The sequence below is a fragment of the Drosophila pseudoobscura genome, chromosome 4 (genome assembly GCF_009870125.1).
Source record: "Drosophila pseudoobscura strain MV-25-SWS-2005 chromosome 4, UCI_Dpse_MV25, whole genome shotgun sequence".
Classification (NCBI taxonomy): Eukaryota; Metazoa; Arthropoda; class Insecta; order Diptera; family Drosophilidae; genus Drosophila; species Drosophila pseudoobscura.
In genome coordinates this window covers 1,393,772-1,408,644 of record NC_046681.1, presented here as the reverse complement: position 1 = coordinate 1,408,644, position 14,873 = coordinate 1,393,772, and the positions used below count along the sequence as shown (strand labels likewise).

Genomic DNA, 14,873 nt, shown 5'->3' with positions numbered 1-14,873 from the left:
TTTTATACAGTGCATATTTTGAAAAATATTTCCGTCAGGAGACCGTTTGAGAACTTCTGCGGAGGGAGCTGGAAGGAAATTGCTGTCGTAAAAAGATCCCGAGTCTTCTACCTGTGTGATAGGTCGTCTGAAAATTTGACTCGAGAACGATGAGATTTGATTCATCACCTGAGGCACTGGACCTGTGAGTACCCAGCCGAAAGTGGTCTCCTGCCCGAGGAGAGAGCCACAGATGTTGAAAAATTAGAAGAGTTTTTCTAATCAATTACCGAAAACTTTGGGTGGCTGTAATTTAAATTATTTATTTGGCGGGGCGAAAAACTTGATACGCTCGATCTAATTCAAGGTTGGCGAACAACTATATTTTCTTCACAATTCAAATCTCTTACTCTAGCTAACCTACGGTGGCAAAGCGGGGCGAATTCGCCAAGAGCGCTCCCGCTTTGCCCTAGCCTAACTTACACATAATTACGACCAAATAAACAATAATCGCCGCATAGAGGGAAGGTCACGCAACACCGGCCCCGTTGAACGCCTGCATCGGCTTCAACACATTGGGAGCGGCGCTAATTTGTGTATGGGCGGCCGAAAAACCGCTCCAGTGCTAGTCCTTATTTCGACGACCCTGACCATGCCGTTCTCTCCTGCGTGCGTGGCGATGACCCTCCCCACGAGCCACTCCTGAGGCGGCAGATTGTCCTTGGCCACGATGACGAGGTCTCCTTCCTTGAGGTTCGGTTTGCCGCTGGTGCCATTTGCCCGGAATTTGCAGCCCCAGGACATATTCGCGGGACCATCGCCGCCAAAACGCTTGCCTGACTGACGAGACAAGTCGCCATCGCCGCAAGCAACTGAGACTCTCCTGGTCCGGAGTCCGCAGTGCTGGGGGGCGATGAGCGACCCGCCTGTCAGCAGGTGCCCGGGTGTTAGGGCCTGGCCGTCGCTCGGATCTTGGCTGATGGCTCCCAGCGGCCTCGAGTTCATTATGGCCTCGATGCCGACGAGGACTGTGGCGAGCTCCTCGGCGGTTAGGAGCGCGCTTCCTCCCGCCCGTAGGAGTAGGCTCTTGGCAGTTTTTACACCTGCCTCCAATAGCCCTCCCATGTGAGGAGCTCGCGGCGGTATGAACGCAAATTCGCATCCGTTCTTTGACGCGAAGTCGCGAATTGCGTCTCCTTGCTACTTGATCCTGATACGCAGAGCGCTGAGATGGCGGTTCGCTCCGACGAAGTTCGTCCCGTTGTTGCAATGGACGACTTGGGGATATCCTCGGCGATCGACGAACCTTTGGAAAGCCAACAAAAAACAAATCAGTGGTTAGATCGGAAACTATTTCTATGTGAACCGCCTTGGACGCAAAACAAACAAAAAGCGCAATGTATGACTTGTATGGCGGCCTTCCGCGAATTTTCAATGTCGTGTGCACTGGTCCACAAAAATCAACGCCGCAAATTGAAAATGGGCGGAGAGCACGGAGTCGATCTGCGGGTAAATTCCCCATGAGTTGCGTCAGCATTCGAGGCTTGCATTTAAAACAGCGCATACACGATCGAACTGTCTGACGGCAGACCTCCTGAGCGTTCACTATCCACACGCTCTGTCGAAGGATGCTCACAAGTGCTCGTGGGCCGACATGAAAATTCGAATGGTGCAGATGAAGAATATAGCTTCGCACGAATTGCGAGCGCTTAGTCAAAAGCAGAGGAAACTTGGCATCGTATGATATAGGAGCTTTGGCTAGTCGCCCCCCCACTCGCAACAACGAAAAGTTGCACCAAGTCCCTGTGTCTTCATGGATGAATGGGTTCAACCGCTGAAGACAAGGACCAATTGTAGATCCTTTCCTAACCTTTTCAATTTCTCCTTGATACTCGTGATGCTGGACGATTTCGACAATTTTATAAAAAGCTTCATTGTATTCGGTCGGTGAGATAGTTTTTTCGAAATTTAGGCTTGGGTCTTTACATTTTCTTATAAAGCGGAACACATACACGAACACTCTAAGCAGTTTGAGGTGTGACGAGAATCCCTCGATGACATCTAACAACTCCGAACTTCGCACAGCCGCGGTCAACCCGACCGCAGTCTTCCTCTTTTCCAGCTGAAGATCATCGGAGTGTTCGAAATGAGCGTTCTTGGGCCAGTTTTCTTCTTCCTCTTTCAGAAATGATGGTCCTTCGAACCAAATTGACTGAACGATTTCGTCGACGTCACAACCTCTTGAGACAATATCTGCTGGGTTCTGTTTCGTGGGTACATGCCGTCACGTGACATCATCTGACCACTCTTGAATCTCAGCCACTCTATTTAAAACGAAAGCCGACAACGACGATGGATGAGACCGGATCCAATGGAGAGCTACCTCTGAATCCGACCAATAAACGACTCGTTCAATGGGCACGTTTAATAGGGGCTTGATTCTGTGACAGAGATCTGCGAGAAGGTGAGCGGCACATAACTCAAGCCTTGGGAGCGTTTTGGCCTTGAGCGACGCTACTTTGGATTTCGAAGTCAACAATGATATTTTTAAACCTTCTGCAGTTCTTCTACGTATATAGACGCACGCTCCATACGCTCTCATGGAGGCGTCAGCAAAGGCATGTATTTGAACCGTTGACATCGGATTGGAATACACAAACCGAGATATGGATATGTCTTCCAATTGAGATAGTGAATTTTTCAACTTATTCCACGCTGTTTCCAAATGCAGCGGGATCGACTCATCCCAATCTAGTTTGTTAAGCCAAAGCTCCTGCAATAGGATCTTGGCTTTTATAACGATAGGACTTAATAAACCAAGGGGGTCAAACAACTTTGATGTCACCGATAGTATGTTCCGTTTTGTCGCTCGGAGACCCATAACTGAATTGTCAATTTTAAACTTAAAGGCATCGTCAGTAGGTAACCATGAGATTCCTAACGCCTTTGTCGACTCTGAATCCGAGATTGTTATGGCTTTGGCTGTGCTCTCAGATGCGGTGATCTCGGGTGAGTTTGAAAACCACTTAGTCAACTCAAACCCTGCGGTCTGAAGAACCTGAGACACTTCGGACTTAATTGCCCTTAGCTCCTCTACGCATGCAGCACCAGTCAACAAGTCATCGACGTAAAAGTCGGACCCAATAAGGTTAGCAGCTCTAGGGAATGAGAGCTTCGCAGACTCACTCAACCTTTTCAAACACCGGATAGCTAAGAATGGGGGTGGTCCAGTCCCATAGGTTACAGTATTGAGCTTGTATAATCTCAAGGATTCAGAAGGGTCTCTTCTCCACACTATGAGCTGAAACTGCCGATCCGCTTCGTTCACCATCACTTGGCGATACATATTTTTAACATCAGCAGTCAGGGCAAACCTGTGCAGACGGAAACGGAGAAGTGTCGAGTATAATTCCTCTTGAATGGTAGGTCCCACCATCAGAATGTCATTTAAGGCCACCTGTGAGGACGTCTTGGACGAAGCATCGAACACGACTCGGAGCTTGGTAGACGTACTTTGGGGCCTCAGAACAGACTGATGAGGGATTACGTAGTGTGGAGTAGAAGGAATCGTATTGTCAGTAGGAGACATATGACCTAAGGAGAGGTACTCTTCCATGAATTCCAAGTACATTTTCTTCAACTCAGGGTCACGATGCAATCGTCTTTCAAGCGACAAAAACCGCCGTTTCGCAACCTCAAAGGAGTTGCCTAAACAATTTGAATCCGATTTAAATGGGAGCCTTACTTCGAACCGACCTAATGATAGTACCTGAGTCTTACGATAGTGTTCTTCACATAGCTTGTGCTCAGGTATGGCAATTTTCTTGGTAGATGGCATTTCTTCCAGTGACCAAAACTTTTTCAAGGTCCTATCGATGGCTACTAGCCACTCTTCACTGCAACTCAAACTGTTTGTAATTTGAGGAGCAGAACTCCTGGAAACATATTTTCCCGACACAACCCAACCAAGAAGGGTTTTCTGAAGAGTTTTCGCGACTTCACCACTGTGTGTATTTTATCCTTTACTTGAGAATTAGATTCGCCAATTCCAAGCAAGTTAATACAGGACTCCTCTCTACGGATCTGTAAGCGATTAGCGAGGTCCTTGGTAATGAAATTTGTTTGTGATCCAGAGTTCAATTTCTCCTTGATACTCGTGATGCTGGACGATTTCGACAATTTTATAAAAAGCTTCATTGTATTCGGTCGGTGAGATAGTTTTTTCGAAATTTAGGCTTGGGTCTTTACATTTTCTTATAAAGCGGAACACATACACGAACACTCTAAGCAGTTTGAGGTGTGACGAGAATCCCTCGATGACATCTAACAACTCCGAACTTCGCACAGCCGCGGTCAACCCGACCGCAGTCTTCCTCTTTTCCAGCTGAAGATCATCGGAGTGTTCGAAATGAGCGTTCTTGGGCCAGTTTTCTTCTTCCTCTTTCAGAAATGATGGTCCTTCGAACCAAATTGACTGAACGATTTCGTCGACGTCACAACCTCTTGAGACAATATCTGCTGGGTTCTGTTTCGTGGGTACATGCCGCCACGTGACATCATCTGACCACTCTTGAATCTCAGCCACTCTATTTGAAACGAAAGCCGACAACGACGATGGATGAGACCGGATCCAATGGAGAGCTACCTCTGAATCCGACCAATAAACGACTCGTTCAATGGGCACGTTTAATAGGGGCTTGATTCTGTGACAGAGATCTGCGAGAAGGTAAGCGGCACATAACTCAAGCCTTGGGAGCGTTTTGGCCTTGAGCGGCGCTACTTTGGATTTCGAAGTCAACAATGATATTTTTAAACCTTCTGCAGTTCTGCTACGTATATAGACGCACGCTCCATACGCTCTCATGGAGGCGTCAGCAAAGGCATGTATTTGAACCGGTGACATCGGATCGGAATACACAAACCGAGATATGGATATGTCTTCCAATTGAGATAGTGTATTTTTCAAGTTATTCCACGCTGTTTCCAAATGCAGCGGGATCGACTCATCCCAATCTAGTTTGTTAAGCCAAAGCTCCTGCAATACGATCTTGGCTTTTATAACGATAGGACTTAATAAACCAAGGGGGTCAAACAACTTTGATGTCACCGATAGTATGTTCCGTTTTGTCGCTCGGAGACCCATAACTGAATTATCAATTTTAAACTTAAAGGCATCGTCAGTAGGTAACCATGAGATTACTAACGCCTTTGTCGACTCTGAATCCGAGATTGTTATGGGTTTGGCTGTGCTCTCAGATGCGGTGATCTCGGGTGAGTTTGAAAACCACTTAGTCAACTCAAACCCTGCGGTCTGAAGAACCTGAGACACTTCGGACTTAATTGCCCTTAGCTCCTCTACGCATGCAGCACCAGTCAACAAGTCATCGACGTAAAAGTCGGACCCAATAACGTTAGCAGCTCTAGGGAATGAGAGCTTCGCAGACTCACTCAACCTTTTCAAACACCGGATAGCTAAGAATGGGGGTTGTCCAGTCCCATAGGATACAGTGTTGAGCTTGTATAATCTCAAGGATTCAGAAGGGTCTTGTAGAAATGGAATCGTAATATAATAGAAGCAGCGAAAACACTTCTGTTCTTTCTTCGGGTTGTATTCGGAATGAATTCAATTTATTCTTCATAAACTTATTTAGCCTAAAGGACATAATGTTCTTAGTTGAGTTCTGTCGCTAAGGGCAGCGGCAGAACGGGATCATGTAGCATGCCATATGTATGTGTATATTTATGTTTGTAAGAATGTATATGCAGAAGGCATATACATTGGAATGCTCATTCGGCCACTTGGAATATATTGCCGACACTGTAGTTCTCACGCTGCAGGCCAGTCCACATATAAGGGACTGATCGTATTACGGCTCTTGAGTGTGGCTATGTTACGTAAACATTGCGACAAAGTGTCTTTATGTTTATGAGCGTGATACTCTACATTAACTTTGGGCATATGACCACTTGACATATTGTATACACTACAATACGGTGAGCATATGCTTATTTGGCATACAGCATACTACACCTCCCTTTTTAGAGAAATAACGTAATATAATTATGTAGCTATTTTTATACCCGATACTCAAAATGAGTATTGGGGTATATTAGATTTGTGGTAAAAGTGGATGTGTGTAACGTCCAGAAGGAATCGTTTTCGACCCCATAAAGTATATATATTCTTGATCAGCATCAATAGCCGAGTCGATTGAGCCATGTCTGTCTGTCCGTCCGTCCGTCTGTCCGTCCGTCCGTCTGTCCGTCCCCTTCAGCGCCTAATGCTCAAAGACTATAAGAGCTAGAGCAACGATGTTTTGGATCCAGACTTCTGTGATATGTCACTGCTCCAAAAATATTTCAAAACTTTGCCCCGCCCACTTCCGCCCCCACAAAGGGCGAAGATACAAAGATACAAGAAAACCAAAAACGCAGAATCGTAGAGAATGACCATATCTTTTAGACTGCAGAATCTGAATTGGATCGTATTATTATTATAGCCAGCATCACGAAAACAATTTAATTTTTTCTCGTCCTGTCTCTCTCTAACACACACGTAGCATAGGCGGCTTTGCTTAGAGTAAAACATTAGCGCCTAGATCTCAGAGACTATAAAAGCCAGAGCAACCAAATTTGGTATCCACACTCCTTATATATCGGACCGAGACGAGTTTGTTTCAAAATTTCGCCACACCCCCTTCCGCCCCCGCAAAGGATGCAGATCTGGGGATATTCATAAATCTCGGAGACTATTAAGGCTAGAGTAACCAAATTTGGTATCCGCACTCCTGTTAGATCTCACTATAAAACGTATATCAAAATTTCGCCCCACCCCCTTCCGCCCACACAAAGGACGAAAATCTGTTGCATCCACAATATTGCAAATTCGAGTAAACTAAAAACGCAGAATCATAGAGAATGACCATATCTATCCGGTTGCCGAATCTGGATCAGATCGGATCATTTTTGTAGCCAAAAGCAAGAAATCAATTTTTAGTGGCAACGCAGCGCCCGACGTCACGCTCAGACTGATTTTCTGTCTCTCTCGCACGCACTCGTTGTCGTTTCGTTTAATATTAGCGGCGTCTGCCGGAGGAGAGCCATACTGACTTAGTATCGGGTATAACTGTAGAGTTGCGGTGTCCGCAGCAACTCACAACGTTCCCCCTCGTATTTAAATCCTTTTGTTTTTTGGATATCTTGTGTGTTGATTATCTCTTTTTTTTATATATTTATATATATATGTGTATATATCTCAATAATTTAAAACAAATATTTTTATTTTTTTCGATTATCATTCTCAATGGTTGATCAGACCGTTTCATGAGGTATTTCAAATTTTATACCTGTATTTTTAGCATATCTTTATGAACTGTTTGTCTCTTATTTTTACTATCTTTAATGGTAATGTTATCTTTATCATCTATGCATATGACCTCAAATGGTCCTATATACCTAGGGTCTAAATTGTGTCGTACTTCGTTTTTTAATAGTACTTTGTTTACTATTTCTATGCTTACATCTGATGCTTTATTATCATAATATTTTTTATTTCTGGCTTTATTATTTTCTAGCGATATCCTAGCTCTTTGATATGCTATTTCTAGTCTAAACTGTATTTCTTTTGCATAGTCATCTATGTTTTATAATGGGTCTATTCTAGTTACTTTATTAAAATCTATAAACTGTCTTGGTAATCTGCCAAAGACTAGTTCATATGGATAATATTCATGCGATGCCGAGGGTGTTGTGTTGAAACAATAAGTAAAATATTGTATCCAAACATCCCAATCGGTTTTGTCTGCAGATATGTATGAACGAACGTATTCATTGAATGTTCTATGACTTCGTTCTATTGTCCCTAAGGTTTGGTGGTGGTGTGCAGTGGACGTTATGTTGTCTATCTTAAGATATTTGCACAAATCATTTATGATTGAATTCTAATATTCTGTTCCCATGTCCGTAATGAACGTCTTCATCGTCTTCATATTGCTTTGGCAACGGTTGTTGCGCTTTTATTTGGAATTGGTATGGATACTAAATACTTTGTTAAATCGCATATTAGCGTAACTGCATATTCATTGCCATTTTCTGAGCATGGTAGTGGACCTATAGTATCCACTATCGCTCTATCAAAAGCCATGGTTGTTATTTCCGTTAGTGTCATTGGGGTCCTAATATGAGTTGTTATTTTAGATTTCTGGCATTTTTGACATTTACGTATGTATTCTTTGATATGACGAGTCATGTTTTTCCAATAGTAATGTCTTTTTATTTTCGCTAGCGTTTTCGAAATGCCATTATGACCTCCTTGAGTTGGATCGTCGTGAAATTTAGACAGTATCGCTTCTTGATCTTTTTCATTTTCTATTTGGGTCACCGGCTTGAGTAGCGCTACTCGTAATGATTTTAATATTTTATTGCCCATATTCTTAAAAGATTCAATTGAACTTAATTCAAAGATCTTTTCGCTCGGTGCCATTTTGAGCTGGCTGATCGCAAGTATACCGGCTTGCATTTCAAGCCTTTGGAAGAACTGACCTAAGTCAAGGGTTCCATTGGTATACAGATCGCTAACATCAATTCTTGCTACAACTTTTCTTCCATGTTTTAAAAAACATATCTGATTTTGTATGTGCAAGGCCACTACTTTTTGTACTTCGTCATTACAAATGACTTCATATACGTTGGGCTTAGAAGCGTTGTCAAGAGTTTGCATAGGCAAATCTTCTTGTACATTTCCTGCGCAGGAATTTTTCTGTCTATTTTGTTGCCTGGTAGTGACTTTCAGGACTTTGTTGTGCATGTCTTTTAGGTCGGATATTGTAATCCTGGATAGGGCGTCTGCCACGAAATTGTCTTTACCCTTGAGATATTCGACTGTGAAATCATATTCTTCTAGATCTAATCTCATTCTGGTTAGTTTTGAACTTGGATTTGTCATTGAGAACAAATAAGTTAGTGGTCTGTGGTCTGTCTTTACTGTAAAATGTTTTCCATAAATATATGGTCTGTAATGTGTAATTGCCCAGTGAATTGCTGCTAACTCTTGTTCTGTAGTAGTTTTTTTGCTTTCACCTTTGGTAAATGAGCGTGAAGCATATGCAACTGGAGATGTTTATCTCCATATTTTTGTGTTAGAACAGCTCCACATGCGTGTTTACTTGCATCTGTAATTATGCAAAATTCTTTATTGAAATCTGGATATTTTAATAATGTGGGTTTAATTAAAGCCTTCTTTAAGTGATCGAATGCATTTTGGCATTGAAAGGTGACATTCTTTTTACATAATCGAGTTATGTGCCGTCGAAATTTTTGATGAAACGTCTATAGTAATTGCAAAATGCAACGAATCTTCTAGCGCTATCTGCGTCTGTAGGGACTGGATATTTTTCGATGACGTCATATTTTTTATCGTCGGGCAAAATCAGTGCACTTGTGGCCTAGAAAAGTCACTTCGTGCATGAAGAAAGCGCATTTTTCTGGATGTAGCTTAAGGCTGTTTTTCCTACACAAATCAAAAACGTCTGTTAAGTTTTTGATCATGTGGTTTTCGGAACAACCGATGACTATTAGGTCATCCATATACAAGAATACTTGTGAAGTATTAAGTCCAGAAAAAGCAATTGTCATCATTCTTTGAAAGGAATTTGGCGCTATTTTAAGACCATAAGGTAGTCTAGTGAATTGGTACGAGCCATTGCTCGTTGAAAAGGACGTTAAATCTCTAGAGTGTTGTTTCAGCTCTATTTGATGAAATCCAGACATTAAGTCTAGACATGAAAAATATTTGGCTCTACCCAACTGATCAAGAATATCATCTATTCTTGGAAGTGGAAATTTATCGGACAATCATTTTTTGTTTATTTGACGATAGTCAATGACTAAACGCCATCTTTTATTTTCAGATCCTGGGAGACCTTTTTTGGGTACAAGTAGTATTGGACTATTGTACTCCGAAACTGATGGTTCTACTATTTTGTCCAGAATGAGTTTTTCTACCTGTTTATTGATTTCGTCTTTGTGTGCGTGTGGAATTCTATAATTTTTTGTGTATACCGGGTTGTTATCCTTCAATCTTAGCTCTTGCCTATAAAAATTATTAGTTGTTATTGATTCGGTTTCAAGTCCGAATATGTCTGTATACTGTGTGCATAGATCTTTTAGTTTTGTTTTAAATAGTGGCGGAAAGTTTTTAGTTAGCTTTTTCATGACATCTTCGTGTCTATCCTTGCTAATTTCTTGGACTATATCATAGTCACTTAGCATTTCGGTTTTTATTTTATTAATATTTAGGATTTTGGTTGAATTTGCTGTATTCAACACTCGGACAAAAATGTTGTTTTTATTGGAAATTGTATTTCCAATGAATATTCCGTCCTCAATTTCTTGATTCGGGATTAGAACGGTATGTTCTGTTGACGCTAATTTAATTTGTCGGACAACTTCAGCGCGTGCTGGAAGAATTGTGGCATAGGTATGTTTATTGGGAAGTTAAGATTGTTTGGCCGTAGTATTAGAGTGTCACTAGTATGTGTACAATCTATTGAATTGAATTTTTTAATGAAGTCTATACCTATAATGCCATCGCTAGGGATTGGAAAGTTTTGTTCAACTTAATGATAATCGTGTGGGATTATATACTTTCCTGTAGATAATTCTACGAATGCTAAACCTTTTGAAAAAACTGAACCTTCGCCGATTCCTGATATTTGGTTGATATGTTAACATTAACATTATCAAAAATATCAATACTCAAAATGAGTATTGGGGTATATTAGATTTGTGGTAAAAGTGGATGTGTGTAACGTCCAGAAGGAATCGTTTCCGACCCTATAAAGTATATATATTCTTGATCAGCATCAATAGCCGAGTCGATTGAGCCCTGTCTGTCTGTCCGTCCGTCCGTCTGTCCGTCCGTCTGTCCGTCCCCTTCAGCGCCTAGTGCTCAAAGACTATAAGAGCTGGAGCAACGATGTTTTGGATCCAGACTTCTGTGATATGTCACTGCTACAAAAATATTTCAAAACTTTGCCCCGCCCACTTCCGCCCCCACAAAAGACGAAAATCTGTGGCATCCACATTTTTAAAGATACGATAAAACCAAAAACGCAGAATCGTAGAGAATGACGATATCTTTTAGACTGCAGAATCTGAATTGGATCGTATTATTATTATAGCCAGCATCAAGAAAACAATTTCATTTTTTCTCGCCCTGTCTCTCTCTAACACACACGTAGCATAGGCGGCTTTGCTTAGAGTAAAACATTAGCGCCTAGATATCAGAGACTATAAAAGCTAGAGCCACCAAATTTGGTATCCACACTCCTAATATATCAGACCGAGACGAGTTTGTTTCAAAATTTCGCCACACCCCCTTGCGCCCCCGTAAAGTATGCAAATCTGGGGATATTCACAAATCTCAGAGAGTATTAAGGCTAGAATAAAAAAATGTAGTGTCCGTACTCCTGTTAGATCTCACTATAAAACGTATATCTCAAAATTTCGCCCCACCCCCTTCCGCCCACACAAAGGACGAAAATCTGTTGCATCCACAATATTGCACATTCGAGAAAACTAAAAACGCAGAATCATAGATAATGACCATATCTATCAGGTTGCTGAATCTAGATCAGATCAGATCATTTTTATAGCCAAAAGGAACAAATCAATTTGCAGTGGCTACGCAGCGCCCGACGTCACGCTCAGACTGATTTTCTGTCTCTCTCGCACGCACTCTTTGTCGTGTCATTTAATATTAGCGGCGTCTGCCGGAGGAGAGCCATACCACTAACCATACAGTATGTAGATGTGCCAGTTCATACAACGAAAGCGTCACACACTGGCTTGCGCGATCAATACCCCAGAGCGACGTTATCATGAGAGAGAGAGCGCAGAGAGAACATCTTTGCATGTGTTAGTACACACGCAATATGTTTCGACAAAAATATGTGATTGTATGTTTTTTTCAGATTTTTTGAACTCTCTCAGGTCTGGTTCTGTTTTGCCACCAGCATGTTTTAGTGTATGGGTGCATATGCATTCTCACGTACTTTGCGTGTCTGTGTTTACTATTGCTGGCCGGTAGAACTGAAATTACCCTCTAGTACTGGCGGTGGCGATTGACCATGCCCGAACTACTGATTTGGCTGGTTCCTACATGGGTACTTTCCGGACTAACCCTATGGTAAACGAACGCCGAACCACTCAAAGAAGAGACAAAAAATTTTACTCTGTATACTCTACAACCCACCGCGCACCAGCCACCGAACTAGTTCGGTTGGGATGCAACGTCTCACCAGTAGACGAAAAAACGAAAAAGCATGAGAGGAAAATGAAGAGAGCAGGTAGCTAAAAATGATGCTGATCTGCTCTTCTCCTTTCCCTTTTCTGTTTTCGGTAATTTCATTGCTAGAATGTTCTTTGCGTTTGGCGTTTGTGCAAATCAGTGCGGCTGTCCAAGTGATTATAAGTATTCAATTTTAAACAGTTATTCAAAGCAAATGTATAGCAAACGGCATTTGCGTAGGCTCAATAAAGAAATATAAGACAAATATGCAGCCAAACATAATCGTGCTAGCGAGGAAACAGTGTCGTGCAGTGAAATAGAAAAAGTTGAAGGCCGCGAAATAGGAGAGACAATCGACGAAAATGAAACAAATGAAACTTCTTTAGAGTTTTGATTGGTAAGCTTATATGCTTTTGGTTTTTTTGTATTCCTATTATATATGTATTTTATATTTATAGATGCCATAACTGTAGGTACGGGGACTGGATCAGCTAAAGTCCAGATTAGGAAAGCCCTACTGCAAAAAAAACGTTTTTTCAAAAAGAGTACCACCGCGAACAGCAGACCTTAATTAGTAAATTTAAAAACTTAAATGAAATATGTATATAATAAAATAAAAATTTAAATATGAAATTAAATGAAGATTGATAACCTACTTCATGGGTATTCATTTCACTAGCTACTAGACGAGTACCCATATTACTAGTTCGGGGGTAAACGATGTAGTGTCGCTGGTTCCCATGTCGTAGGACATTGTGGGTAAAAATGGAAATGATGAAAAGCATAGTTAAGGGTTAGTAAAGAAAGTACCCCTGGTCTGTTAGGGAGTGGTGATATCACCACCTCCGAACTAGTTCCCAGTACTGCTGGGTACTGTATGGTTAGTGGCCATACTGACTTAGTATCGGGTATAACCGTAGAGTTGCGGTGTCCGCAGCAACTCACAACGTTCCCCCTCGTTTCTTTTAGTATTGAAATGTCTGCACCAGTATCCATTAATAAGGTAAATGTATTACCTGTTTTCAAATTTTTAAGCTTTATAAATATTCCTGAACTAAGATTGATGTTGTATACTGTCGCACAATTTGAATATCTTAAGGGGTTTATTGGTTTTCCGAACTACTTTCAGTAGCTCGTACATTTACATTGTTGGCATTGTTTTGGCCTCTGTTTGAGTTGCCCTGGCCCCTAGAGTTTCCTCTATTTTGGCCTCTATAATTGCCCCTGTAATTATTTTGGTTATTGTTACTATAGTAATTAACTCTGTTTTGGTAATTACCTCTGTTCGATCTATTATTGCCGCGGTTATTGTAACTTCTTCGATAGCCGCGACCACTGTTGCCTCTGTAATGAAATACTGTGCTGGCATTTCCAGTTATTTCGGTGCTGCATTGTATGTATGTATTTACCCATTGCGTCGTTGAAAGTATTGAAGTTGCCTGCTTCAAGTAGTAGGCGCAGCTTGTCATGCTCACAATTGCGAGTCATGGCTGCTATGGACTCTTTCGTCGAAAATTTGTTGGCGTTATCTGCGTCTAGCCCTTCATCAATATATGATGCTTCGAGCTGCTTGCGCAGATTGTCAATATCGGTGGTATATTGAGATGCCGTTTTTCCTTTTTGTTTAATATTAGATATTTTTGCTTTAATAACGTCAGAGGATTCTCTCTTGACGTTATCATTAAGCTTTTGGATTATGCCATTGATCGTTTGTTCACTTTGGACTTTATAAAGGATAGAGCCCGTTATCTTTGATTTGATAACTTCAATGGCTAGATCTTCTTGATCTCCGTTAGTCCTATCCGTGATTTTTAACGCTGTTAAGAAACGTTGAAGAGACTGTTTACTGCCGTCAAACTCTGGGATAGAGGATGAGACTAGTTTCACGTACTGCCGATCTTTTTTTACTTGGTTCATTTTGTCTGATATTGTTATTTCGGTTTTTAGTTCCGAGTCGCTTCCGACGTCGGTGTTTGAGGATGTTTCTAATTGAGGATTTAATTCTGTGTCGCTTTCGACTTCAGTGTCTATTATCGGCTTTGATTCATCTATATTGTCTAGTTAACTTTCATCAAAATGAGCCAATGAACCTAGACTTTTTCGGACATGTATCTCAATACCTCTTCTTTCTGCAATGGTTGTCAACCTTGTATTCAAAGATCGTAATAGCCTTTGGCATTGATGCTGGTTTTCACTAGTTAGCTTGTTATCTGCAGAACTTACTAATTGTGTGATTCTATTATATTGTGCTAATATGTTATTGACATGGTGTATTAGCGTTTCTGTTTTTATTACTGAATTCTTGTTGATAAATTTATACGACTTTTCAAAAAGTTGTTTACTTTCTATAAGTTTTTTCGCTAATACTGGCCATTCCATAATATTTTATTCGTTTTCTGCGTACAATCACTAACCATACAGTATAACATATACTGTATGGTTAGTGGTACAATAAACAAGTATTAAATGAATTTAATGATGAAAAAAAATATTTTTTTTTTGTTATGTGACAAAAAAAACCTCTTTTTTTCTAAGCTTTATCAAGGTCCATAGCCCTACTAAGGTACCTCTTTTTCAAGGTCAATTTATATAGGAGGTAAAGTTT

At 41.2% G+C, this 14,873-nt stretch overlaps 1 protein-coding gene and 1 long non-coding RNA gene across 2 annotated transcripts; one reads left to right on the top strand and one right to left on the bottom strand.

The window, feature by feature from the left end:
* Nucleotides 1-11,937: 11,937 nt before the first annotated feature.
* LOC117184181 (uncharacterized) lies at nucleotides 11,938-12,906 on the top strand. The gene is made up of 2 exons (XR_004469423.1): nucleotides 11,938-12,665; nucleotides 12,727-12,906. It is a non-coding gene; the product is annotated as an uncharacterized lncRNA (long non-coding RNA).
* Nucleotides 12,907-13,250: 344 nt separating this feature from the next.
* LOC117184180 (uncharacterized) lies at nucleotides 13,251-14,649 on the bottom strand. Its single transcript, XM_033380694.1, has 3 exons — nucleotides 13,678-14,649; nucleotides 13,548-13,612; nucleotides 13,251-13,492 (listed from the first exon to the last, which is right to left on the bottom strand). Exons 1-3 carry the CDS (start codon nucleotides 14,183-14,185, stop codon nucleotides 13,481-13,483), a joined length of 585 nt encoding a protein of 194 aa, XP_033236585.1. The 5' UTR covers nucleotides 14,186-14,649; the 3' UTR covers nucleotides 13,251-13,480.
* Between the last annotated feature and the right edge of the window lie 224 nt (nucleotides 14,650-14,873).

Bases quoted from the DNA above. Each gene is read 5' to 3' on its own strand.
- LOC117184180 (XM_033380694.1), bottom strand. From the start codon at position 14,185: ATGAACCAAGTAAAAAAAGATCGGCAGTACGTGAAACTAGTCTCATCC. The intron at 13,613-13,677 runs GTAAATACATAC...ATTTCATTACAG, and splicing joins TACTTTCAACGACGCAATGG to AGGCAACAGTGGTCGCGGCT.